General features: G+C 40.8%; 1 protein-coding gene across 1 annotated transcript in view; it reads left to right on the top strand.

Moving 5' to 3' along the window:
- ubxn4 (UBX domain protein 4) overlaps positions 1-26,685 on the top strand; it is a 193,249-nt gene that overhangs the window by 61,174 nt on the left and 105,390 nt on the right. The window contains exon 6 of the mRNA XM_073473309.1: positions 19,736-19,832. Within this exon, the coding sequence (XP_073329410.1) occupies positions 19,736-19,832 (97 nt within the window). The remainder of the gene's footprint in view (positions 1-19,735; positions 19,833-26,685) is intronic.

Genomic DNA, 26,685 nt, shown 5'->3' with positions numbered 1-26,685 from the left:
TGGACTGTCAAATCTATCCGCAAAGGTACAGTGTGTAATATGTAGTGGCATCTAGCAGAATGGACTTGGCAGAAATAGAATATAATATTCATAAGTCTGTTTTAATTATGTGTATAATCACATGAAAATAAGAGTCGTGTTTTCATTACCTTGGAGTGAGCTGTTTATATCTTCAGAGGGAGCATTTCTCCCTCCACGGATTTTGCCATGTTGCACCACCATGTTTACAAGAAAAGTCCCAGGAGCGTGAAAAGATGAAAAATCCAAGATGCTAAACGAAATCTGAGTGGTGGCATAAAACAAGATGGAAATCTCTGATGATAGAAAAATGTTAAAGTGACGCCAAAGTTGCCTGCTTTCTGCTGGACAGGTAAGAGTAACAGTAGTATTAAAATGTTCAGTTTGCATAATCCGGTCGAATGTTAAAATATTAAAGCGATGAATTGTTGAAACTACTTAGTTTTATGCCATGTTTTGAACAAAGGTTGGCATTGTCTCATCAGCAAAGCTGAACTCGTTACATTATGTGACATTTAACGAGCTGGACACGTACAGCATCGTCCTATCATTCAGTCTGATTGCAAGGGACGAGGGGCTGCATTTCACTGACCTACACACTCAATACAAGTAACTAAGAGTCACAGCACAGGAACAGAAGCAGCAACTGCATTTAGGACCTGAGCCAACAAATTATTAACATATATTAATTTAAAACGTGACATATCCATGCTTTGCACACAGAGTCAATTAAGAGTTTTAGCTTGCATATTTTCAGTGGCAAAAATACTCACAGTGGGACAAACAATATGACAAAATTACTGTGAACAGCAGCAGCTTTGAATAAACAATCAGCCTACCTTCTTGCAGTGAGGCTGTCTGTTGTCACCCACTCCAAAAGTGTCCCATACCAGGCTTTTTTGCAAGCTTCACGGCGATAAATATGGAAACCCATTTCCACAAGTTAAAGAAAAGGATTAAAACTAAGCTTGATGAAAAATAATCCCATGGTTAGTCATGCGCCTGTATGCATGCATGTGGTGCACTCTGGTACTGAAACAAATAGCACTACACCCCTGATTACAACCAACTGTACTTCTGTAGTATATATACTGCTTATGGTACACAACCTGTTGTTTTACACTCGAGAACAGCACAATGTTATTAGCAGTACATTAGCTTCACTGAGAAGTAGTGCGACCATGTATAACGTTATATATTAGCACACCGTAGCCTCAGTTTTTGCCTCTCTAAGAGCTGGTTTATTTAGATTTATTCCGTGTGTGTTGCAGTAAGACAACACATGGATTTAGGGCTGGGAGTAAAAGTAATGACGAGTCCATATTTAGAAATTTAGTGTCTTGTCTGTGAGGGCCACTGTAGCTTCTGGAGCTTCTTCAACGTCTTCGGAAAGGGAGGGGTGAGCGAGGAAGTCTAGAACTGTCTAGCAATCTAGAACTTCACCGCTAAATCCCCTAAATACTTGATATATTACACACTGTACCTTTAAAGGGGCAGCACATGTTCTTATCAGTCACTGAAGAAAGGGATAAAGATGGTGCCACGTTAGTGGCAGCTAGTTACATATACTAGTAACATAGTTACAAGCTAGTATCAGCTCTGACTTATTGCCTGTGTTTTTAGTGTATTTTAGTATAATTAGTGTTTTTCAAAAGTTATTTTTTCTGCCCCTAACTTGCCCACATGCATTCTGGTGAAATAATTCATATGATTTTTACTTATTATTGGACTACTTAAAACGGCAGCGGGGGACCCACTCAGCCACAGCTCTGTTGTTTACACTCGAGAACAGCTGTTGGCGCTGCGTCACTCAAGGATACTCTCTGTGGACACAGCAGAGATCCCTGCAGAGTAAAGGAGCAGGAAGAGGGCATGCTGGGCTGGAGCAAAGCACCAGGATAGTAAAGGATGGTAGAAACCATACTACCTCTCCCTAATAAGATGAAGGAACTAATGGCTAGGGTTGGGTACCGAACTCGGTTATTTTAAGGGCACTGACTGTGAAGTACCAGTTCACATTAAATCAAATTTTGGTACCTAAGTGAAACGTCTCCCCAAAACTCAGCCACAGACTGTGTCTGAAATTCCTCACCAACATGCTGTGTAGTTTACAAAAACGTGTGTTTTTTAGTGTGTCCGAAACCTCAGTATGAAATGAATAGTATGTGAACTGCATCTATGAGGAAATATTACAGTACACATTCTTTGATGGGGTGGGAATCACAGGGTACCTCACAATACACAATACACAATACATGGCTCACGATACTGATTATATCATGATACAGCGATTCTGCAATAATCGATGTATAGCAAGAAAATCACGTAACGAAACATCACAATATCTGTCTAACTGAAGAATACAAAATACGCATAAAAGGTCAACTGTATAACTTCTCTATTACCTGCAATTTGGTGTCAGTTTCAAATAATATGACACAAACTGAGATGAAACACTGAACAAAAAGGGCATAAAGTCCTAGCATAGTCCCTCTTTTACGAACACACTGAACGTAGCTTGTTAATGTCCACATATGCCATCATATAAACTGGGGCAAGCATAACCAACTTGTGTATGAAAACCTTGACACATTTTAGTGCTTAAAACTTTTAAAGCATGACAAACTTGGTTTTGTGTATATCCGGACACATTAAGTGCTTATGAACTTGTTTACTATAAACCTGGAACACTTCAGAGTTTACCAGCTTGCTTGACATAAACCTGAGAACATGTCAGTCCTTTGCAGCAACTTGTATTATGTTAACCTGACCAAATTTCAATTAATCCTCAAATACGCATGTTCTTCTTCAGGAACAGCAACTGATCAGAATGCTCAGAGGTGAGTGCACTTCTCTGAGTGGTGATTAGCACTGGTATGAGTTTCGTGCATCCCTGTTGTTTGTAGCGTATAGGACTGCATTTCCCGATCGTCATCAGTAAAATGGGCAGTGATTGTCATGTAGGACTCCATGGCCCGTGAAGTCCATCCACCGCAGGTGAGCACCACTCTCTCGTGCATCCTCCACCCTTCCTCGCGTCTCATCATAAAGAGCTGGAATAACTTTTTCGGTGAAATATTTTCTGCTCTGCATTTCATACCTTGGTTCCATTTTTTTGTAGCATTTGGCAAAAAACTTTATTTTTTGGCCACGCTGTACGGGCAGGTGTCCTTGCAACTTAACCCAGCAATGGACTTTGTAATACTGGCTGCCCTCTGGGATGAGAAATGAAGCTTTGCTTTAAACATTGCACTCACTGCTTCAGGTTGACTTATGAGGTTAGCATTATCCGCTTTCTCAAGAAGGAAGATCAGAGTGTTGCGCATGTACTTTACTTTTACCAGACAGTTCTTGCATATCGCATAGTCTTTGTCGATTTTGTTTGTCCTATTAAATGTGGTTGGGGCATCTCTTACAGTAACTTTCTTCACATTGCTGTTCGCCAGTATACCACTGTTATCTTCCTCTTCTTCGGCCAGTTAACTTCCATTCAAGTTTCCCTCCTTCATGTGATAAGCACCACTGTGTGGAGCCATGAAGTTGTGATGCAGGGGAGTCAAATTGGTAGGGAAATCTGTTTAGAGCGTCTTATTTTTAAAATTAAAATAGTGATATTTGGTGCCAGTGTATCAATACTCGAATTGGTTTTATATAACAAGTACTCAGACCGTTAGGTCGATGCTAAAACATAATGGAAATTCTCAATAATGCGATAACAGAGGTTAGCATCGCTACCGCGATACAATTATATTTACAAACAATACATTTGAATTCATATACTTTACATAATATGGCAAGTGTGCTCATATTTATAGGTATATACAGTATTTCAAATGCTTTGGAAACTAAATTATAACTGCTGACTTCACACTGTTAACTCTGTCTGCTGCTGTAGCACTGTAACACTGAGCTGTTACAGCAAGCTCAAGAGTTCAAAACACAAATCAAAATTGGTTTAGAATACAGCCACACTTATAGCAACAGGTTGATGGGATAGCTAAATGTAGCAGTTAACTTCAAAAAGTACTTTATTTAACAGATTTGTATGCAGTATAGCCAGATGTTACTGAATAAAACTTATAAAGACTGACAAGTGATGTCCATCGTTAATGGAAATATGACTCATGTCCTCATCAACAAATTGAATATAACGGTAAACAACCAGGATGCGAGGCAGATCATTACTGTGTGTTTTAAACTGGGGCACAAGACGAAACAGAAACGGCTAAATAACAAGACTAGTTACCGACCCATTCTACTCTGCCTTGGATCTGCTGTGATGCCTCTGCCACAGTAGGTAAAGCATGCCACCCTAAAGTGATCATCGGCATCCATAGATATGTGTTTTAACTGGTAGAATACTAGAGGTCGACCAATTAATCGGTTTGGCCAATTAATCAGTGCCAATAGGACCTTTTACGAACTACTGTTATCAGCTGCGCTACCTCCAATGACTGTGGGGGAGTACTTCACTATTTTTTGCATGGAGGATAGGCTGAGTCAATCATCATCATTTGTGGGCCACTTCTGCAGAAAATGTCTAAATCCTCTTAATCTCCCTCTCCCTCTTAAACTAAAGTAGACAAATTGACACAGACAGGTAACTGCTATATGTTAATGTTAGATATGCAGCAGTCATACATGCGTGACAGACTTTAATTAATGTCACGTTTTTCAATGTAGACTAACCATTCCAACGATGTAATCCACTAAATCACGTTTCCAGATCTTGTGTTTTGATATCAAACAGACAGCTACTGCTAGCTTTTCAAATCAAATCAAAGACTGTGTCCATCACATCTCTAAACTTACTCTATTTTACTAACGTTACAAATTCGAGTTTCACCCTCTCGGTAACTTATCACCGAGAAGGTGGGAGGGACTAGGGGGATAGAGAGGGCCCTAATGTTCAACAGTTCTAATAAAGTTAATACCAAACATTGTTCAATTTCAACAGTTAGATTTAAAAAACATTTAAAATATAAATAAAGATGACTACGCATATATGTATATATATATATATATATATATATATATATATATATATATATATATATATACACACAGTATATATATGTATATACACAGTATATATATGTATATATATATATATATATATATATATATATATATATATACAGTCATGGAAAAAATTATTAGACCACCCTTGTTTTCTTCAATTTCTTGTTCATTTTAATGCCTGGTTCAACTAAAGGTACATTTGTTTGGACAAATATAATGATAAGAGGGCGGTCAAACAAATTGAACTGGCCAACGAACAAATAAAGCTGACGCTGCTTCAGCAAAGAAAAAACGGAATTGAAAATAAAGCTATTGGAGAAACAGCTCACTTCTGACCTCTGAGATGGGTTAGGTCCTGTTTTAGTTAGTGGCCACATTATTTGAAATGTCTTTGTTTTGTTGGAATTAAACTTTGTTTGGACCCTGCATTCCTGTTGTCTTTCTCTGATGTTTTGGTACATGCAAGTTACAATGTTTGGTGAACTAGAATTTGAGAAATAGGTCTGTAATTGTTACTTTTATTTAGTTTCATAAAGTGTGGTCAAAAATATTTTACTATGCTTTAAATTTCTTACAATTTAATTATTTGTTAAAAGTAAAACACTAACACTTTAGATAAAGTGTAATGAACATCTTGAGTAACAATATCTAGAAGTGGAGCTGAGACTTTGTCAATCCAAGTCAAATCCACCTCTGAGGTGGGATTCAAGTGATCCTGAAATTTTGGTATCAAGTTGATCCAGATATCTGCCTTGCGTTTTGAAATACCCAAATCCAGCCTTCTATCTGGATTCAAGGGAGGATTGGAGGAGCTGAATCCTGATCTTCAGGATCAGGATTCTCTGGATCTGTGTTGAAATACCCAGTTTTCAGATCAGATCTAGATTTAATCCAATCCGACCAGGATAATCCTGTCAGATCACTTTTGAAATACTGGGCCCAGGTGAAAGCCAGTTCCCTGGACAAGGCCATTACTACTTGATGAAGATGGTTTTAAAACCAGGGCCTCCAATGAAGTAAATTTAATATCCTGGTTGGAGGTGAAACTGAAAATAGATTTGCAGATTAGAGCAACACCTCCCCCCTTTTTAGAGGCCCGAGCAACATGGGCTTAGTTATAGTCAGGAGGGGAGGCTCCATTTTATGTCAGAAAAGTATTAGGTTTCAGCCATGTTTCATATAAGCCAATCATGTCCAGCTTATGCTCAGTAATCAAATCATTAATCAGTAAGGCTTTGGTGGAGAGTGGTCCAATATTAATGAAGTCAAATTTGAGGGTTTTAAGCTCATTGGAGCTGCAGTTTCCAGTGAGAGGCCGTTCAGTGGAGCTCATGATAGATAATTTATGAATTGCAACAAGGTACCTTTTAGCAACAGTATATTTGCCTGCCTATGCAGGTAGGGATGATGGGATGCAGTAGTGATTAGCTTTGGTATTTTATTATGTAAGAAATTAGATTATTGTGATTTACACATTTAGAGGATGATTCAATGAGAGAGTGGCGAGCAAAGGTTACCGTCTCAATGTTGTAAACTAAGCTATCAGTCTGGTATTTTGCACTATATCTCTGACTAGCCATATTAGGCTAGTAGACTCCATACCAGCATGAACTGTATCCCTAGCAGGCTCTCTAGTCACCTGCCACCTGCCGAGTTCTACATCCCTAGTGTAAAACCAGCTTGAAACACCTGTCAATATTGTTAGATAAAACAGCAGCGCTGTCTCCAGAGGGATGAAGGCTGTCTGCTCTCAGCAGGTGGTGGCGACCCCAGAAAGAGGGCCAGTTATCCAGGAACCTGTATTTTTGCTCCCTACAGTGACGTGCCAGCCAGCGGTTTATAGCTGTAAGCCTACTGTACATCTCATCATTACCCCGCTGGGGTAAGGGACCAGAGACAATAACTCGATGCCGACACATCTTTCTAGCAGCCTGAAAAGTCTGTTGCTAGGCTATCTTTTGTGATCTCAGACTGCTTCAGACGGATATTGTTGGTGCCAGCATGAATTACTATGTTGCTGTAGCTTGTGGTGCTGTGTGCCTGGATTCCCTGTTTTTCCCTGCGTGATGCCAGCACCCTAAGATTTGCCTCTATGTCAGAAGCTCTGGCCTAGGTAAACAGCAAACAGTGACTGGCGACGCTAACTTAACATTGCGGGTAATGGAGTCTCTCATCACTAGCGTGTGGAATCTGCACCCTCTCCCACGCCGTGGCCGAGCAGGGACAAACTCCACAGCAGCTGCTGACAAGACTGAGCTAATGCTAAGGCTAGCAGGCCTGCTATCAGGCCCGGGGCTAACACTATCTGCAATGGCCGTGTTTCTAACTGAGAGAAGCTGCTCTAACTCACTTACACGTCTCTCTAATAGAGACACCCTATCAGCAACTGCAGAACAGTCAGCACAAGCCATTGTAACACTTGTTTATCGAGGCTGTGTTAACTGCGTTATTAATTATTAGAATGCTGCTGCAAGGCTGTTGACCAGGTCCAGCAGGATGACACATGCCAGTTTTATAGTCTTTACATTGGCTTCCTGTTAATTTCAGGATTAATTTCAAAGTTCTTGCCTTCACATACAGAGCCATATATGGTCAAGCACCTGCCTATATTTCTGAGCTGCTCCATCCCCATCTTCTTAATAGGTCACTTAGGTCCTCTGACCAGGGCTTACTGGTTGTGCCCTGCTCCAGTCTAAAAACTAAAAGTGATCATACCTTTGTAGTAGTGGCCCCAACACTGTGGAATGCTCTTCCTATAGACTAACACTATGCAGTCTCTGTTGAGGCTTTTTAAAAAGCAACTGAAGACTTATTTATTCAAATTGGCTTTTGTCTCACCTGCTGCTATCTAGTGTTGTAATCAGTATGCTTTCAATTATTCTAATTTAAAAAATGTTCCTCTCTTTTGCTGTTTTTTTATGTTTTGGTTGTTATCGTGCTTGTTAAGCACCTTGTGACTGTGCTCTGTGAAAGGTACTATATTAAATAAACTTATTCAGCTTATGTGTTTGGCCACCGCAGCGTGGCATTGGGTAGTGTTTTTTCCAAAAGGTGAGTTGGTTTCACCTTCTCTGCTGCAGCCAGCTGCGCCCAGCAGCGCCCAGCAGCACTGCTGCAGCCAAAATGGACTACCCCCATTAAAATGACTGGGAAATCTGCATTTTTGTTGCATCAGCAGATTTGATCTGAATCCAGCCTCAGCCATGCCTAGTCAAACCAAGTTGAGTTGGACCTGCTCCAGAGTAGGGTCTACCGTGTTTGACTGTTTTTTCATGTTCTCTTTCAGCTGTTTTGAGATTCATGTTTAGTTACTGCTGGTGAAAAGAGAGTGAAAAGAGAATGAATAATGGGGGGGCTTTTCTTGTGAAGAAGTTCTAGGGAATAAAATGTGTTTGTAACTGAATTAGCGGAAACACTTTGTTAGTGGTGATTCCTTGATAGTACTGCGGGAATCGGGACAGGCGCAGCATTGGTTTAAAACTCACCCTCAGCAGGTAGCCCAGTTGTGGTGGAAATGCAAATCCTTGCCATGCGGGGCTTCTGCGCCACGTTGTTGAAGAAATTATTCAAGTCCAGTTGAGTAGTTTGCTGTGGTGATGTGTTTATTCAGAGTCTACTGGTAGACTGGTGGACTGACAGGCACAGAGCGGTTGTGATTTTGGAGAACAGAGATGAGTTTTCAGGAGTTTAATTAATGCAAGTTGAAGGACTTAAAAAAAATCTTTGTCTGTGAGATAAACTAGAGTTCTCTTTCTCGGTATCTAGCATTGAAGTCATCGGTGTACAGTGTGAACAGGAGGGGGCTGAGCACACAACCCTCGGGGGCTCTGGTGTTGAGCACTAAAGTAGAGGAGGTGCGACTACCAATCCGTACTCCCTGGGGTCTGCTTGTGAGAAAGTCCAGTATCCAATTGCAGAGTGTTATACTCTAGCCCAAATTGTTAAGTTTTTCCAAATCAGCTTTATGGGGGATATTGTGGTGAATGCTCAGCTGAAGTCAACAAACAGCATTTTCATGGAGCTGTTTTTATTCTCCAGGTGCATGAAGACTGAGTGAAGGGCAGTAGATATGCCATCTTTTATGAATCTGTTGGTTGTGAAAGCATACTGCTATGCTATGCTGTGTGCTATCTTGGATTGTGTAGTTAGCTGGTAAGCTTTGGGTCACAGCTGCTGGGGCTAACTAAGCTGGAATACTAGCAGGACCTTGCATCGCTGCTGTGAGGAGAAGTTCTTTTGGCCTGCTGGAAATGCAGCTGGCAGCTCTCAGCAGCTATTGGTCCCAGAAGAATCCTGGAAAACAGAACTTGAGGGCAGGCAGCCCTGTACTGAACGAGGTGGAGAAGAGAGCCAGAACAAAGGAAGCAGCTGGAGTTTTGTCCGTCTGTTCAGTGGGGTGGTCTGTCACCCTGACCAATAGTAGCTCAAAGCTGGGTCTCTTGGCAGTCTTTGCACCTAGGTGTAAAAACTGGGGAATTCTGGGAAAGTTCAGTTCAGAGTTCATTTTGAAATCCACAATGAACGACTTCATCTGTGGGTCCCAGTGAGACAGATGTTTGAAAGACTGTCTTTGTACAGAGGAGGTGGCCTACGACATTACTAATCACCCTGCTGCAATGCACTACTGAGTTCCCTCCCCAGCCAGCTTAACAGCCATGCACATCTGGGCTCACCTAGCCCTAGCAACCCACAAGTGGCCCAAACGATTCTGAAACTCAGAGCTCACACGTGTCCTTAACGACTCTGTAAGGACATTTCCATACAAAGTTTAAAAGCCTGCAACTCCCCTCCAGTTAGTTAGAACTAGAGAAGCCTCTTGGATGAGAGGTGAAACGTCTTCAAGAAGCTGAAACACGTCCAGTTGCCTGCAATATAGCACTTAGAATTACCCTGACCTGGATGACTGAGAACCTTCATCAACATAATGGTTGCGAATCTTTTCAATAATAAATATAACTATACTATATGACGATATTAGATCGTGAAGGATTAGAATGTGTAGACGATCTGCCAAAGTGCAGAGATCGTAGGGATCGTCTAGGGCACATTCTATAAATTGCAGTTCTATGCTGATGCACCAACGCACTAAACGTATTATGTCGTCAACCTGACCGACCAATCATAGCGAATTACGGGCAGTGACGCGCTTTCTTACCCGCCTCCTTGTTTATGTGTGTAGCGGTAGTTGCATGGAGAGAGCCATGGCTGAAAGCCAAACGGAGCAGTTGGTCGCTTTTTTAAAAAAAACAAAAAACAAAAACAACATTTCACCATCTCTCATCTCTGCCAGTTAGCCCCTCCACCTGCCGCCTCTCTCGGGTGCGGGCACGCGCGCACGCACGCACGCACGCACACACACACACACACACATACGGGCGCATGGATAGGTCGCGCTTGGCCGCTAATAAACGGTAAATGTGCTAATTGTAGAGTGTTCAAATTACCGCAACCCCCCCACCCCCCCTTCGGATAGTCCGACCACTGACGGACTTATTTGACCCTTTTCAATAAGCTATTTAGTGTTTTCATATACTTAAATCCTGTTAAAATGACTGTGTTGAATAAATCAAACAGTAATGTCTTCATTGATATTTTACTTTCATGTTTATTGAAAGCTACCTTTTATGTTGCAAGAGTGCACTTTATCAGAGTGTTGTTGTTTACCTTTTAGTATGTTTACGTTGTTTGCACATGTTGGCAAAACTGCAACTATTTAAATTAAAATCTGTTCAGAAAGGTTCTTTGGCCTAAATTGTCTGTTTTTCTTTTTTTGATTTAAGATCGTGGTAAAATCGAAATCGTGATTTTATTGTAAAAAAATCGTGGTATGATATTTTTGCCATATTGCCCACCCCTACTATACTAGACAGTCTTTATTTTGTTTGTGAGAACACAAAAAGGGAGATTCAACTCAGTGCCGGCCCAGACCAATTTGGTGCCCAAGGCAAGATTTTAGCTGCCGCCCCCTTGCATCGCATACACTCACACAGAAACTGCGTATGTATTCAATATTTTAAAAGTGCATCTGAAGAGAGAAGAGAAGTATATGTGACCACTGGATCTTACATTTTGATAAAAAAACAGATGCTTGGTGTGTGCTATACATAAGACTAATATAGACTAATAATGAAAATACTTTATCGTCATTGCAATGCAATTCAGTCTAACCAGAGTGCAAAAAGCAGTAAAGTGCAGTGAAATTATGTGTGTATATATATATATGTATATGTATATATGTATGTATATGTATATATGTATGTATATGTATGTATATGTATATATGTATGTATATGTATGTGTATATGTATGTATGTATATATGTGTGTATATGTATGTATGTATATGTATGTATATGTATGTATATATGTATATGCATGTGTATGTGTGTATATATATATGTATATGTATATATATGTGTATATGTGTATATATATGTGTATATGTGTATATGTATATATATATATATATGTGTATATGTATATATATATATATGTGTATATGTATATATATATATATGTGTATATGTATATATATATATATGTGTATATGTATGTATATATATATGTATATGTACATCTTCCCGTCCCGGCGTGGTCAGCTGCCGAACCCTGGCTGGTTTCCTCTGCTGACTGCCACCGCATCGGGTTGACGATCTCCTCACCTCAGCGCTACCGCTAGGCTAGCACGCCGGTGGGGGCCTCCAGGCTTCCTCTCCTCCTCACCAGACTGCTGGTATGCTGTGGATTATCCCGTGGATACTCCTCAGGTACACCTCGCTACTCCTTCCCCGGACGCCCTCCTCCTGGACACAAGTTAGCGCTAGCTCTCAGCTAGTGCTCCACAGCCGGACCATGCTGCTGCTATACTCCACCTCCGACCTCCATGCTCTCAACCACCACCTCCGCCTGGACTGCATGGACACTATCATCGAAGCTGAACTACTACGCAGCGGCCGGCCTCCACACAGAGGCTCTGGCCGTATGTTCACCTACAACTCTTCATCTGCAAAACTCCATCCCATCCATCTTGTCCTGCTGCACCACCACTTCCTCGTTATGTCATCACAACAGCAAACGACACGTGAACCCATCGAATCTCCGCCCACTTCCTCAGTCCTCCCAACCTGTTATAAAGCAACGTCACCTGAAACTGGCTTTGCTCAACACCCGCTCACTCAGCAATAAAAGCCACATTCTGCATGAATTCATCACTGACAATTACCTGGACATACTCTGCATGACTGAAACCTGGCACAAACCCCTGGACTACTTCTTCATTAATCAGACCACACCCACCTCATTCACTTACATTGATAAACCTCGACCTGAGGGGCGGGGAGGTGGTATTGCTGCCATCCACAGAAAGGACATTAAAACATTCACAATCCCCATTCCCGCTGCCCATTCTTTTGAACACATTGCCTTCAAACTCTCTGGTCCCACTCCTCTGGTCACTGCCATCATCTACCACCACCACCACCACCACCACCACCACCACCCCCCAAGCCAAATCCCTCCTTTATCTACGACTTCTCAGATTTTCTGACCCACCTATCTGCCATCTCTCCTTCAATTCTCCTCCTGGGCGATTTTAACATTCACATGGACACAGACTGCAAATCTGCCACTGACTTTCTGGACTTATTACACTGCTTCGACTTCAACCAACACGTCAACTTTCCCACCCACAGCCGTGGGCACTGCCCTCTCCTGGTTAAAATCATATCTCACAAACAGACAACAGTTCGTCCGCATCAACAACTGCACCTCCTCCACTGCTTCTCTGTCCCAAGGTGTCCCCCAGGGTCGGTGCTTGGGCCACTCCTCTTCATCCTATACATGCTTCCCCTTGGCAACATCATACGCCATTATGGTCTCCGTTTCCACTGCTACGCTGACGATGTCCAAATCTACATCTCCACAAAATCCATCACCACTGCCACCCACTCCACACTCACCTCACTGCCTCACTGAAATCAAATCCTGGATGCAAACAAACTTCTTCCAACTAAACTGCGACAAATCAGACATGATCATCATCGGCCCCAAATCCCTCATCAAAACCGCTCACAACTTCTGCCTCACCCTGGACAACTCCACCCTCTCTCCCTCCCCACACAGTCGCAACCTCGGAGTCATCTTTTTTTTTTTTTAAACTCTTTATTTATAAGTCATTTTCATCTTTTAGTACAGAACAAAAGACAAATACAAAACATTGAACAATTACCCATATTCAAGGTCCGGGGGTGATCAATAAGTCCACAAGGCAAAATATCATATCCAGTACGTGTATACAGTCTCATTCATTTGCTAAGTAGTCTTCCCATTTCTGCCACCGTTTTTCACCTAGATCTTTTTGGAGTCTGATTGAATATGTCATTTGCTCTAGTACATGTAGTTGTTTTACAATATTAACAAAAGATTCTGTAGTGGGAGCATTCTTCTGGAGCCAACATTTTGTGATGGCCTTCTTACTTGAAGCCAGCAAGACCCTAAGTAGGTACTGATCAGCTCCACTCAACCCATCTGGCATATTCCCAAGATAGAGAGTTGTGAACAATACATTCATATTAAAACATAGAACCTTTGAAATAATTTTTGTCACTTCACTCCAAAAAAACTGAATGGAGGGGCAAGACCAAAAAATATGGGCATGATCAGCAAGAACCTCTCCACATTCTCTCCAGCAGGTAATTTGTGTACCAGTCTGTTTGGACTTCTGTTTGGGAGTTATAAAAAAACGAATTAAACTTTTCCAGCAAAAATCTCTCCAGGTCCAGGAGTTGGTGGAGGATGATTGTGTTTTCCAGGCCTTTGACCACATGTCCTCTGTTATTACAGTATTTAACTCCTTCTCCCACCGTTGTCTTATATAGTCCGTTGAATCCTTCTTCAGAGAGGTGATGCTATGGTATAACTTGCTTATAAGTCCTTTAATATTCCCAGAGTTGTATGCATCCATAAATATATGAATAAACACTGGTGGCTCTGCTGGGTTACATCCTTTTAGCTTTTTACAAAAATAATCACGGACCTGTAAGTACCTGTAGAAGTCTTGCCCACCTAGTCCATACATTTGACACAAATTGTTAAAGCTGATAAGTTCCCATTTTTTAACAATTTTGCATACAGCAGTAACACCATAATAGGTCCATTGTTTATATCCATGATCTAATAATGCTGGTGTGAATTCGGGGTCATACGCTGGCCATCTAAGTAGTTTTATCTGTTTCTGGAGTTCAAATTTTTTAACCACCTCACCCCATACCTTCAATGAACAGTTCACCCATTGGCTCTCTGTATGTAGTATTTTTTCCTCCATCCCCACACAACCAAGCAGCGAATGAATTGGTGTATCTGTTAAAGATAACTCCATGGTTTTCCATTTCGCTTCATAAGAGGGATTACACCAATATACAAGAGGCCTCAGTTGGGCTGCTAAATAATAGTCCCTTAAAGATGGGAGGGCCCTGCCACCCCTCTCCTCCGGAAGCTGAAGGGTGGAAAATTTTACCCTTGGTCTCTGTTTATTCCAAATGAATCGTGAAATATGTTTGTTCCACTCTCTAAATTGTTTCAGAGGAATTTCCACTGGCAATGATAAAAAAAGATATAATAACCTAGGGAGAATATTCATTTTTATTGATCTAATTCTGCTTCCAAAGTCAAGAGGCAACAGGCTCCACCCATCGAGGTCATCATATATTTTTTTGTTAATACTGTTATAGTTAATATTGAATAACTGTGACATGTCTTTAGGCAAATTTACTCCCAGATATTTAATAAAGGGTGTGTTCCAATTAAAACTATACATTACGTTGATTTCTTCAGTAGGTGTGTAATTAAATGTCATAACCTGTGTTTTATGTATATTTAGGGCATATCCTGAATATCCCCCATATGTTTCTAGCATTTTCATTAACAGGGGCAGGCCTGAATTAGGATTTTTTATTGTGATCAACACATCGTCCGCGTACAGACTTATTTTATATTCCTCTCCTCCCATGGAGATACCCTCTAATTCTGTCTCCTGACGTATTGCTTGGGCTAAGGGTTCGATGAATAAATTAAATAGGCTGGGACTGAGGGGGCAGCCCTGCCTGCAACCACGCTGTAAAGTTATAGAATCAGACAGACTGCCATTAACTTTGATTCTTGCCGTGGGGGAGGTGTAAAGTGCCTGGATACAGTGTATAAAATCCTTACAAAAATTGAATCTTTTCATAACTAAATACAGATATTCCCACCCGACTGAATCAAAAGCTTTTTCAGCGTCTAAGCTGAGAATGATGGCACTAATTTGGTCTTTGTTAATCTGTTCGATGGTATGTAAGGCTCTTCTTATGTTGTCCTGTGTCTGTCTATTCTTTATGAATCCTGTTTGGTCCTCGTCTATTAGTAAGGGCATTACAGGTTCCATTCTTTTTGCAAGGATGGTGGCATACAATTTATAGTCTGAATTTAAAACACTAATGGGTCTGTACCCTTTACAGTCCGCTCTATCCTTACCTTCTTTGGGGATCACAGATATGAAGGCCTCTCTCCAGGAGGGGGGGAGGGAGCCTCCTTTTAAAATATAATTAAAGCTGGACTCCAAATAGGGGAGCAGGTGATCTTTCATTGACTTATACCATTCTGGAGGAAAGCCATCCGTGCCAGGTGATTTGTTAGTGTTCAAACTTGAGATAGCTTTACTTATTTCCTCCTTTGTTATTGGCGAGATGAGTTTATCATTAGCTTCTTTACCTAGTGTGGGAAGGTCTAAGGAGTTCAAAAATTCAGCAGCTGAGTGGTTATTAACCTGTTCTGACTGAGAGTATAAAAATTTATAATATCTTTCAAATGCTTTTTGTATGCCATCCAAATTGTTAGTAATTTTATTTGTAGTAGGATCCCTGATCCTGTGGATAGTGTTTTCTGCCTGTTGTTTTTTGAGCCTCCAAGCCAATAATTTTGCAGCCCTAGGGCCAGCCTCATAATATCTTTGTTTCATGAATCTTATATTTTTCTCCACCTCCTCACTTAATATTTTATCTATTTCCTGTTTAGTATGTCTAATTTGTTGTATAATCGAGGGTTCTTTATTTGTTATGTGTATATGTTCCAAATCTCTCAGTTTTTCCTGTAGACCAGCTAATTTTTGGGTCTTCATTTTTTTTAGTGCAGCTGTCCTGGCTATAATCTTCCCCCTGAGAACAGCTTTAGCGGCGTCCCATAATATGCTGGGGTTTACCTCATCGGAGTCATCTTTGACAACAACCTCTCCTTTCAAAAGCACATAAATCAAATCACCAAAACTGCCTTCTTCCACCTCAAAAACATAGCTCCTCTCCACCCATCACTCTCCTTCTCTGCTGCAGAAAGCCTGATCCATGCCTTCATCACCTCCAGACTAGACTACTGCAACAGCATCCTCTATGGCACACCATCCAAACTCCTAAATAAACTCCAATACGTCCAGAACTCTGCTGCTCGCCTGCTCACCCACACCCACACCCGCACACTGGCTCCCTTATCCCACAACGGATTCAATTCAAAATACTCCTCCTCACTCACAAAGCCCTCCACAACCAGGGCCCCCCCTACCTCACCGACCTGCTCCACCACCACAACCCGTCCCGCACCCGCAAATCTCCTCACTCCACCACACAGGACCAAGCATCGAACCTGGGGCGACAGAGCCTTTTCAGTAGCTGTCCCCCCCCCTCTGGAACTCCCTCCCCACACACATGAGAGACTGTACAGACCTCACTACCTTCAAAACACTCACCAAAACTCACCTTTTTAGAACTGTTCTTAACGTATAACTTGTCTCGTTTTGTATTTTTATTGTTGTTTTTTATTATTCTGCTTTTTAACCTGTAAAGTGTCTTTGTGTATCATGAAAAGCGCTATACAAAATAAATGTAGTATTATTATTATTATTATTAGTAACAACGTTGACTACGATGCATTAAACTATTAATTTTGTTCACTTCATCACATTGACTTTACTGTACCTCTTTCTTTTTCACGTTTTTCTTCCTCTTCTTTCCTTCTTTTCCTTCCCTTGGCGCCGGATGGTTTCAATCTTTTGGACATTGTGATTCTGCTACAGTATTAATAAATCTCTCTCTTGGTCTTGGGGTCACTTAGCATTCTCCTATACAGCCTATGCCAAGGGCCGGCTCTGATTCAACTGCTTAAATCCCCCTTTTTCTTTTTTTCACAAATGTAATACTACTACTACAAATTTAATACTGCTACTACTACTACTACTTGTACTACTACTACTTGTACTCCTACCACTACTACTTCTACTACGACTAGTACTACTTCTACTACTACTACTACTACTACTACTACTACAACTATTACTACTACTACTACTACTTCTACTACTTCTAGTACTACTAGTACTGCTACTACCACTACTACTACTACTACTGCTACCACTACTTACTACAACTACTGCTGCTACTAACACTATTACTGATACTACCACTTCTACTACTATTACTACTACTACTACTACTACAGCTTCAGCTTTGACAGTATTACAGTTTCCTCCAAGCTTCTTAAGCCAATAAAGTTTGACTTGAGTGTTTTTCAGCATGTAGTGTATTGCATTTTAGTTTTATCATATTCCTTGTAATTGATTTCACATTCCTAGATATTCAAATAAACCAAAAAATATACATATTTAAAGTGAATGCCAAATACTTGGTTGATAATCAAAAAGCCTCTTCAGGGGATGGACAAAATGCCTCATTATAATGTGTTGTGATTGAGATCCTGACCCCATGCATCGTGGAAAGTGACAAAGTTACGTGTTTTGCTCTAAATGACATAATTACATAATCGCCATCAGTAAATAGCAGACCCTGTCTGGCTCTCACTCGCAAGGAGGGATGCTGTTTTCTGGGGGGAATTTCACTGAAGTCTCAGTTGGGAGAGGTGATAGTTGTGATTTTTTCCTATACAACTTGTCAGAGACAGTAACCACACAACACAATAGTGAAAGGCGACAAACACATGGTGAGTTTAAGTTTTTTGCTATGAATCGTGTAACATAATCACCGCCATTCAACTGCGGGAGCCACCTGGCTCTCACTACTGGTGACAGATGCTGTTTTTTGGGCAGAAATGTGATGAAGAGTCAGTAGGACAAACAGGATGACAGCCACTTTTCCATGCATAAATGCAGTATTTTTTCCTCATATAAGATGCTGAAGACACTACCTGCTACCACATTTCTTTTGTTTAGTCTTGTAACTTTGCCTCGTGGATTAATGCGTTGAAACATTTCTGTTTTATTTGATGAGTGAACGATCTGTTTAGCTGTCAGACTGTGAACGGCATCAGACTGACACACCCCTGTCCTGCGCTGCCGGCATTTCCATTCACACAGACGCCGTCTCGTTTCTGTTACTCCCTCTGGTGGCAGATCAGAGGTGGAGCGAAACTGCCTCCCTGTTTAGCCTCTGTAACTTTCACTAAGATGGTGAGGTGGACGCAAGATTCACAGCTTGAAAGCGCAGTGTGAATGGGGCTAATGAAACTGAAATATGCTTTACAACCTCTTAAGTCCCCAATTAAATAAAATGGGAAACCTAAGGGTGTAAAGAGGGCCTGTTACGCTTGGTTAGTAGAGTGTAGACCCAAAAGCAGACAATGAGGCAGGGAGTAGGGTACGTTAGATCTCCAGGAGAGAAACCACTAATTGACGATCTAGCCAGAGCCATGTACCGCGTCTAACTGACAAAATCATCTGGCAGCAGGTAGCGTGGAGAGCCTGGCTTATCAGCAAGCTGATTGCCAACCTACTGCAGGTGAGCGTGTGTCAGCCACTCCGGTGAGTGGAAAGCTCCGCCCAGCCTCTCAGTGCACCTCTGCAAGCACAACAGAAAGAGAAACAAACATCAAGCACAAAATATCTGCCATAGAATATGACAGGGGCTTGGGTTTCAGGGGGTTCAGTTAAGATAAACAAAAGACAAACAAACAAAACTTACAGGTGTCAGGCTATTTGTAAGGCAAGAATAACTTATCAAATCCTGGAAACAAAGCCAGCAGAGACGGCAACAATCGTTACACCCTATATCCTCATTATGAGTACTAATCACAATGCAGGCCAAGTTCACTGTAGCTAATCTTCACTTCATAAATAAATAGTGTTCACATAAACATAGCACAAACAGTAAGGAAATTTGTGTTTGGTAGATTATTTCTTTGTTGTAACAATGCTTCTAGGCAATAAATCTTATACCATTGGAAAGCCTGTTTATTTCCCTTTTAAATGGTGCCACATTTGTAAGGAACATGCATTTGTGGGATGAGCAGCAGAGCTGCTGAGTATTTGTATTTTTATTCTGAATATTATTTCACACTATGGCAAGTATGACATTTTTTGTAGCCATGGACAAATAGGACAGTTGCCATCGTTAAGCATAAGCTTTCAATAGTTTGTTTATTACCACTTCTCAATTTGGAAAGTTGAGCAGGTAGTTCTTAATGGATTCATTGAAGTTAAGCAATTTATGGCATGACTACAGTAGATGAAAAAGGATTGCGTAAACAAATCTTATATGGATATACAAATCTGTTGAAGATGGATGGACTTGGTTTGCTTTGTGCTGACATGGAGTTAATAAACCACTTAACCCAGTGCTTCCTTTTTATGTTTCTATTCTATGCAACATCCCTCTCGGGCACAGGAGATGGTGGCAGTGTGACTCTTGCAGAGAATGCATCTTCAGATGATGCTACTCAGTGTTCTCAGAGTGAAGAAAACCTGGATGCTCAGGTGGAAAGGTAGGAGCACACATACATGTCTCTGTACGTTCTAAACAGAAAATGTCCTTTGTGTTGACAGATTTGTCCCAAAGACATCATCTCTGTGAAACGCAAATGGCAGCTTAAGAGAAAACAACAGTTGATAAACACATTTTTGGCATCCAAACTATTCATCCATATTAAAACTATACTAATAGATGTTTCTGATCAAGTCCCAAACATTAGAAACAATTGTGATTATAATGGAGTCCAATATAAATCCACCGCTGATGTATCAGACCAAAGATTATTCATCTTCAATCTGATCCAGTGTCATCAATCTGGCTTAACATGTAGCAGCTTCTCAAACATTAGTTTTATAACTGAGCTATTGAATTACATTGGTACTTCCATGCAACTGTAACAAAGTAAAAGTCTACTGATGAGCACACTGTCTCCACAAAAGATTAAAATTACGCCCAGGCCACATTTCTTGTATGCTGCTCATGTGTGTCCCCCATGCGGCCACAGAGGCACATTAGAGAGAGATTCACAGTCGTGCCTTATTTTTCTGCATCCCACGTTTCACTACAATTCAATTGAATTTGTTGCAGACATGAAAAAAACAAAAAAAATAGGTTAAACAGGTTAAGGGCAGTATTTCAGTATTTTCCTCTCTCTCTCTCTCTCTCTCTCATGGCATTCTCACCACATATAGTCGTGGTCAGAAGTGTATTTACATTTTTCTGTGATGGAATGACTGGAACACATATTACTTTGTCACAAAAAAACATTCATGAAGTTTGGTTCAATAATGAATTTATTATAGGTCACCAAATCTGCCGGGTCAAAAATATACATACAGTAATTCTGACATTTGGTGGAATGCCCCTCTGCCATTTTCACCTTAATCAATTTAAGCTTCTGGTCCTCTGGCTGAATTTCTAACCACGCTTCTTGACAGAATCGGTTAGGTTCAACTGAATTTGTTAGCTTCCTGCAACAAAGTTGTTTCTTCAGCAGAGTCCATATGTTCTTGATGGGGTTCAAGTCAGGATATGGACAGGCCATTCCAAAACCTTAATTCTAGTCTGATTTTAGCCATCCCTTTACCAGTTTTGATCTGTGTTTGGGATCATTGTCCTGTTGGAACACCCAACTGCACCCAAGACCCAATCTTGGAGATAATCCTCCTTCATTATTAGGGCCCGAGCAGGAAACCTGTGAAGGCCCTATTGTATCTGTAAGGATTATTATTATTCTTCACCCTCAACAACGAGCGCATATTTGGCGGCCTGAACATATCCCAAAACTCACCAAACTCGGAACATATGTCACATGTGGTGAAAAGTTTATCTATGGTCGTCGTGAACTTCCACCACTAGGTGGCACTATAATCAAGCAAAGTGCGTTTTGGCTTATAACTCCCATATACGTTGTCACACATTCAAAAACCTTATATCCACATGTTTCCTGAATTGCGTTGAATCTCATGATATAGGCCACGCCCATTTCCGCCTACCGTTTTTTTGCGCAAAATCGCACAAAAAATATCACAAATCTACCTTTGCTATCTCCTCCCAGGCAATTTCATTGATTTGCACGAAACTTTGCACACAGCATCTGTGGACCCTCCTGACAAAAAGTTGTAAAAGGAATTGTGATATTCCAAAGAATACTCAAGTTATGAAATAACAACTTCCTGTACATTTTGTTCCAAACAGACAGTCTTGCATATCTTGCCGAGATACGGTCCCATTACCACAAAACTTTTGCAAATTGTGTTCCATGGCCCGATGACGGTTTGTAGATGATATGTTGTGAAAAGCTATCGCCTACGTTATACCTGCTGGCCGTAGTGGTGCGCTCAATGTCGATGACCCCATTATGGCTTTTCCCGTTCTGTATGTACCCAATGTCTATGCCTCGTACTTTAACTAACTCGTCCTACAGATTTAACACCACAGACTTCACATTCACTCAGTAGCACCCTCATACCTTCAACAGCCTGCGTTGTACCAGGTGGGCGTGGCGGTGCGGTCACTTTCGATCCTTCGCCATCATGCAAGAAGTCCTTATAACTTCAGCATGAAATGGTCCATCTACACCAAATTGCTCACACATGTAGAGGGGTTCTCCCTGAATACGTCTATGCATCAATACTGTTTTAAGTGAAAAAATGGCTCCATAGCGCCCCCTGGAATATTTCAAACTTTAAGCCCCGCCTCCTACAAGCACACACATCAACGAAATTCAGTACACATACGTATCATGACCAGATGCACAAAAAACCCTCTTGGACCCATACCCTCAGTCCAACGGGAAGTCTGCCATTTTGTTTCAAATTTGAGATTTCATCGCCATTTTTACCCATTTAAAACACATTTCTATGCCTTGTACATTAACTAACTAAGGAAGTCGAAGGAACTAAGGAAGTCATTATAACTTCTACATACAATTTCCCATCTGCATCAAATTGCTCACACATGTAGAGGGGCTCGCCCTGAATACGTCTCTGCATCAATACTGTATCATATCTGTAGCGCCACCCACTGGACACAGGAAATGAGGAAAAGGAAAGGAGGTGGCGGTGCGGTTAATTTCGATGACCCACTTATGGCTTTTCCCATTCTGTACGAACCCAATTTCTAAGCCTCGTACTTTAACTACCTCATCCTACAGATTTAACACCACAGACTTCACATTCACTCTGTAGCATCCTCATACCTTCAACAGCCTGTGTTGTACCTGGTGGGCGTGGCGGTGCAGTCAATTTCGATTCTTCGCCATCACGCAGGAAGTCCTTAAAACTTCAACATACGATTTCCCATCTACACCAAATTGGTCCACATGTAGAGGGTTTAACCCTCAATCCTTCTATGCATCAATGCTGCGTCATATCCATAGCGCCACCCACTGGACACAGGAAGTCACTGAAGATGTCACTGTTGTGTTTTGTGTGACACATATCCCATTTAGGTAGGAAATTTCCACAGGCAATGGGCGAGCACACATCTGGGCGTGCGGCCTCTGACGATACCACGGCCCCGACGTACGTGGGGCGAGGGCCCGTTCATCACTGCTTGCAGTTTTAATTCCATTTGCTTTCTTTAGAGCACCAGATCCACTGACAGCAAAACAACCCCACAGCATAATACTAAAACCTTCATGCTTGAAGGTGGGTGTGGTGTTCTTGGGGTTAATGGCCAAACAACTCAATTTTTTGTTTCACTTCATTTTAGTTACAGTTTCACTGTATCTTAGCACCGAGAGGGTGAGAGGGACTAGGGGGAGAGAGAGAGAGAGAGAGAGGGAGAGAGAGAGGGCCCTAATGTTCAACAGTTCTAATAAAGTTAATACCAAAGATGTTCAATTTTGAGTGTTATATGAATATAGATGACAGTGTTGTACCTGTCCAGCTTTCACCAACAAATGTATGGATGTGTATATATATATATGTGTGTGTGTGTGTGTGTGTACATATATATATATGTATATATATATATATATATATATATATATATATATATGTATATATATATATATATATGTATATATATATGTACATATATATATATATGTGTGTATATATATGTACATATATATGTATGTTTGTACGTATATGTATATGTATGTATGTATGTATATGTATATGTGTGTATGTATGTGTGTATATATGTGTGTGTATATATACAGTTGCAATCAAAATTATTCAACCCCCATTGCATTTTAGGTTTATTGGCAAAATGTAAATTTTTTCAGGTGTTTGCAATAAACAAATTACACAAGAACAGTTTAAATAGTTAAATAAAACTAATATTACAATGATTTTATCCAAATTCAACACTAAATCCTACTTTCAATGACTACTGCAGTCTCAAAAATATTCAACCCCCTGAATAGAATTCCTCACAAGAGCACACATTTGCAAATCAGGTGTGGTCTCAAGCACACCGGATGCAAGCAATCAAGGGGCTTCATTAGTTGCATCAGGTGTGCTTGAGATAGAACACCTCAAATACCTGGACTGTTGACGGTGACATTTCATGTTAGAAATATGGCTAAGTCAAGAGAATTGACCAAAATATTCAGAGAAGAGATCATTGCCTTGCACAAACAAGGAAAATGATACACAAAGATAGCAAAGGCACTGAATGTTCCTAGAGATACAGTTGGAAGCATAGTTCGCAAGTTTAAAGTTAAAGGAACAGTGGCTACACTACCTGGACATGGCAGAAAGAGGAAGCTATCAACGGCTGCCACCGGAGTCCTGAGGTGGCAGGTGGTCAAAAATCCTTGACTGACAAAAGACCTGCAGCAAGACTTGGTGGCAGCAGGCACTGAGGTTTCAGTTTCCACAGTAAGGCGCATACTAAATGCTGAAGGGCTCCATGCCCGAACTCCAAGACGTACACCACTACTGACCCAAAAGCACAAGAAAAATCTGCTCCAATTTGCTCAAAACTATATGAATAAGCCAAAGAAGTTTTGGGATTCTGTTCTGTGGAGCAATGAAACAAAACTGGAACTTTTCAGGCCTATGGATCAGTGGTATGTCTGGAGGAGGAAGAATGAAGCATACGCTGAAAAGAACACCATGCCTACACTGAAGCATGGCGGTGGCTCAGTGATGCTCTGGGGCTGCTTCGCTTCCTCTAGCACTGGAAACCTTTAGCGTGTGGAGGGCAAGATGGATTCAATCAGGTATCAGGAAATCCTGGGAGAAAATGTCATGCCGTCTGTGAGGAAGCTGAAGCTTGGGCATCATTGGACCTTCCAACAGGACAATGATCCCAAGCATACCTCAAAGTCCACCAAGGCTTGGTTTCAGAAGTCCTGGAAGATACTAGAGTGGCCATCACAGTCGCCTGACTTGAACCCCATTGAAAATCTCTGGTGGGATTTGAAAAAGGCAGTTGCAGCACGCAAACCCAAGAATATTAGTGAACTAAAGGCTTTTCCCATGAGGAATGGGCTAAGATTCCTCATTAACACTGCCAGAAGCTGGTTTTCTGGCTATGCATCACGTTTGTGGCAGGTCATAACAGCAAAAGGGTGCTCTACTAAGTACTAAAGATGCTTGTCGTGAAGGGGTTGAATAATTTTGAGACTGCAATAGTAATTAAAATTGACATTATGTGTTGAATTTGGAGAAACCACTTGCAATATTAGTTGTGTTGTTTATTTAAATTGCTCTTGTTTGATTTGTTTATTGCAAACACCTGCTAGTTTGTACATGTTGCCAATAAACCTAATTTGTGGTGGGGGTTGAATAATTTTGAAACTGCAACTGTGTATGTGTATGTATGTATATATATATATATATATATATATATATATATATATATATATATATATATATATATATAATGTGTATATACATATATATATATATAATGTGTATATACATATATATATAATGTGTATATATATTTATATGTATATATAATGTGTATATATATTTATATGTATATGTATATATATGTTATTTGCTACAGCAGAAAAAAGGTTCTGGAGTGGCCATCTCAATCTCCTGACCTCAATATCATTGAGCCACTTTGGGGAGATCTCAAACGTGCAGTTCATGCAAGACAGCCCAAGAATTTACAGGAACTTGAGACTTTTTGCCAAGAAGAATGGGCAGCTTTACCATCTGAGAAAATAAAGTGCCTCATCTATAACTACCACAAAATGCTTTAAGCTGTCATTGATGTTAAAAGAAAAGTTTTTGTATTATCATTTAAATTCTCTGAAAAATGGCCAAGAAAACACAAATTCTGCCAGGGTATGTAAACTTATGAGCACAACTGTATGTGTATATATGTGTATATGTATGTATGTATACAGTGGTGCTTGATATTTTGTGAACCCTTTAGAATTTTCTATATTTCTGCATGAATATGACCTAAAACATCATCAGATTTTCACACAAGTCCTAAAAGTAGATAAAGAGAACCCAATTAAACAAATGAGACAAAAATATTGTACTTGACCATTTATGTATTGAGAAAAATGATCCAGTATAACATATCTTTGAGTGACAAAAGTATGTCAACCTCTAGGATTGGCAGTTAATTTGAAGGTGAAATTAGATTCAGGTGTTTTCAAAGTCAGATCTTCACAACACATGTTTGTGAAAGTGTATCATGGCACGAAAAAAGGAGATTTCTGAGGACCTCAGAAAAAGAGTTGTTGATGCTCATCAGGCCAGAAAAGGTTACAAAACCATCTCTAAAGAGTTTGGAATCCATCAATCCACAGTCAGACAGATTGTGTACAAGTGGAGGAAATTCAAGACCACTGTTACCCTCTCCAGGAGTGGTCGACCAACAAAGATCACTCCAAGAGCAAGACGTATAATCGTCAGCGAGGTCACAAAGGACCCCAGGGCAGGGCCGGTTCTAGACAGGCATATATGAGGGGGCAGTCAGAAATGTGAAGGGGGCATCATGTGTACACATCATGCTCCAGCACTTTTTTTTTCTGTGCTTATAGTAACAGTGTTTCTTCATTGAATTGGGTTGATAGCTATGTGTCCAACCCCAACCTGGAGAAGTGGATTGCACTTTGTCAGGCCACTACCTTCAGACCTGTCCAACTTGGGTGTCCCACCTGTACATGCAGGAGCAGCTGCAGCGCTACACTTTTTAAAAGCTCTGAAAAAGGGATGCATTACACAGCATTAACTTTCTCTTTGTGAGCTGCTGGAAGCTGGAGCAGAAAATAAGTAAGCTGGCTTTGTAAAAAACACGCTGTGATTGTATGAAACAAAACAGTGCAGAACTACAGCCCGGGGCGGGGCTTTACGTAGGGGTCTGTCAGACACAGGTCATTTGTCTTCAGTTTGTCACATGCAGTGGACGTGGGCACTCATCTCTGTGCTTGTAACCAT

Source organism: Pagrus major, chromosome 9, assembly GCF_040436345.1.
Source record: "Pagrus major chromosome 9, Pma_NU_1.0".
NCBI classification, from domain to species: domain Eukaryota; kingdom Metazoa; phylum Chordata; class Actinopteri; order Spariformes; family Sparidae; genus Pagrus; species Pagrus major.
This window is presented reverse-complemented; position numbering and strand designations above follow the sequence as displayed.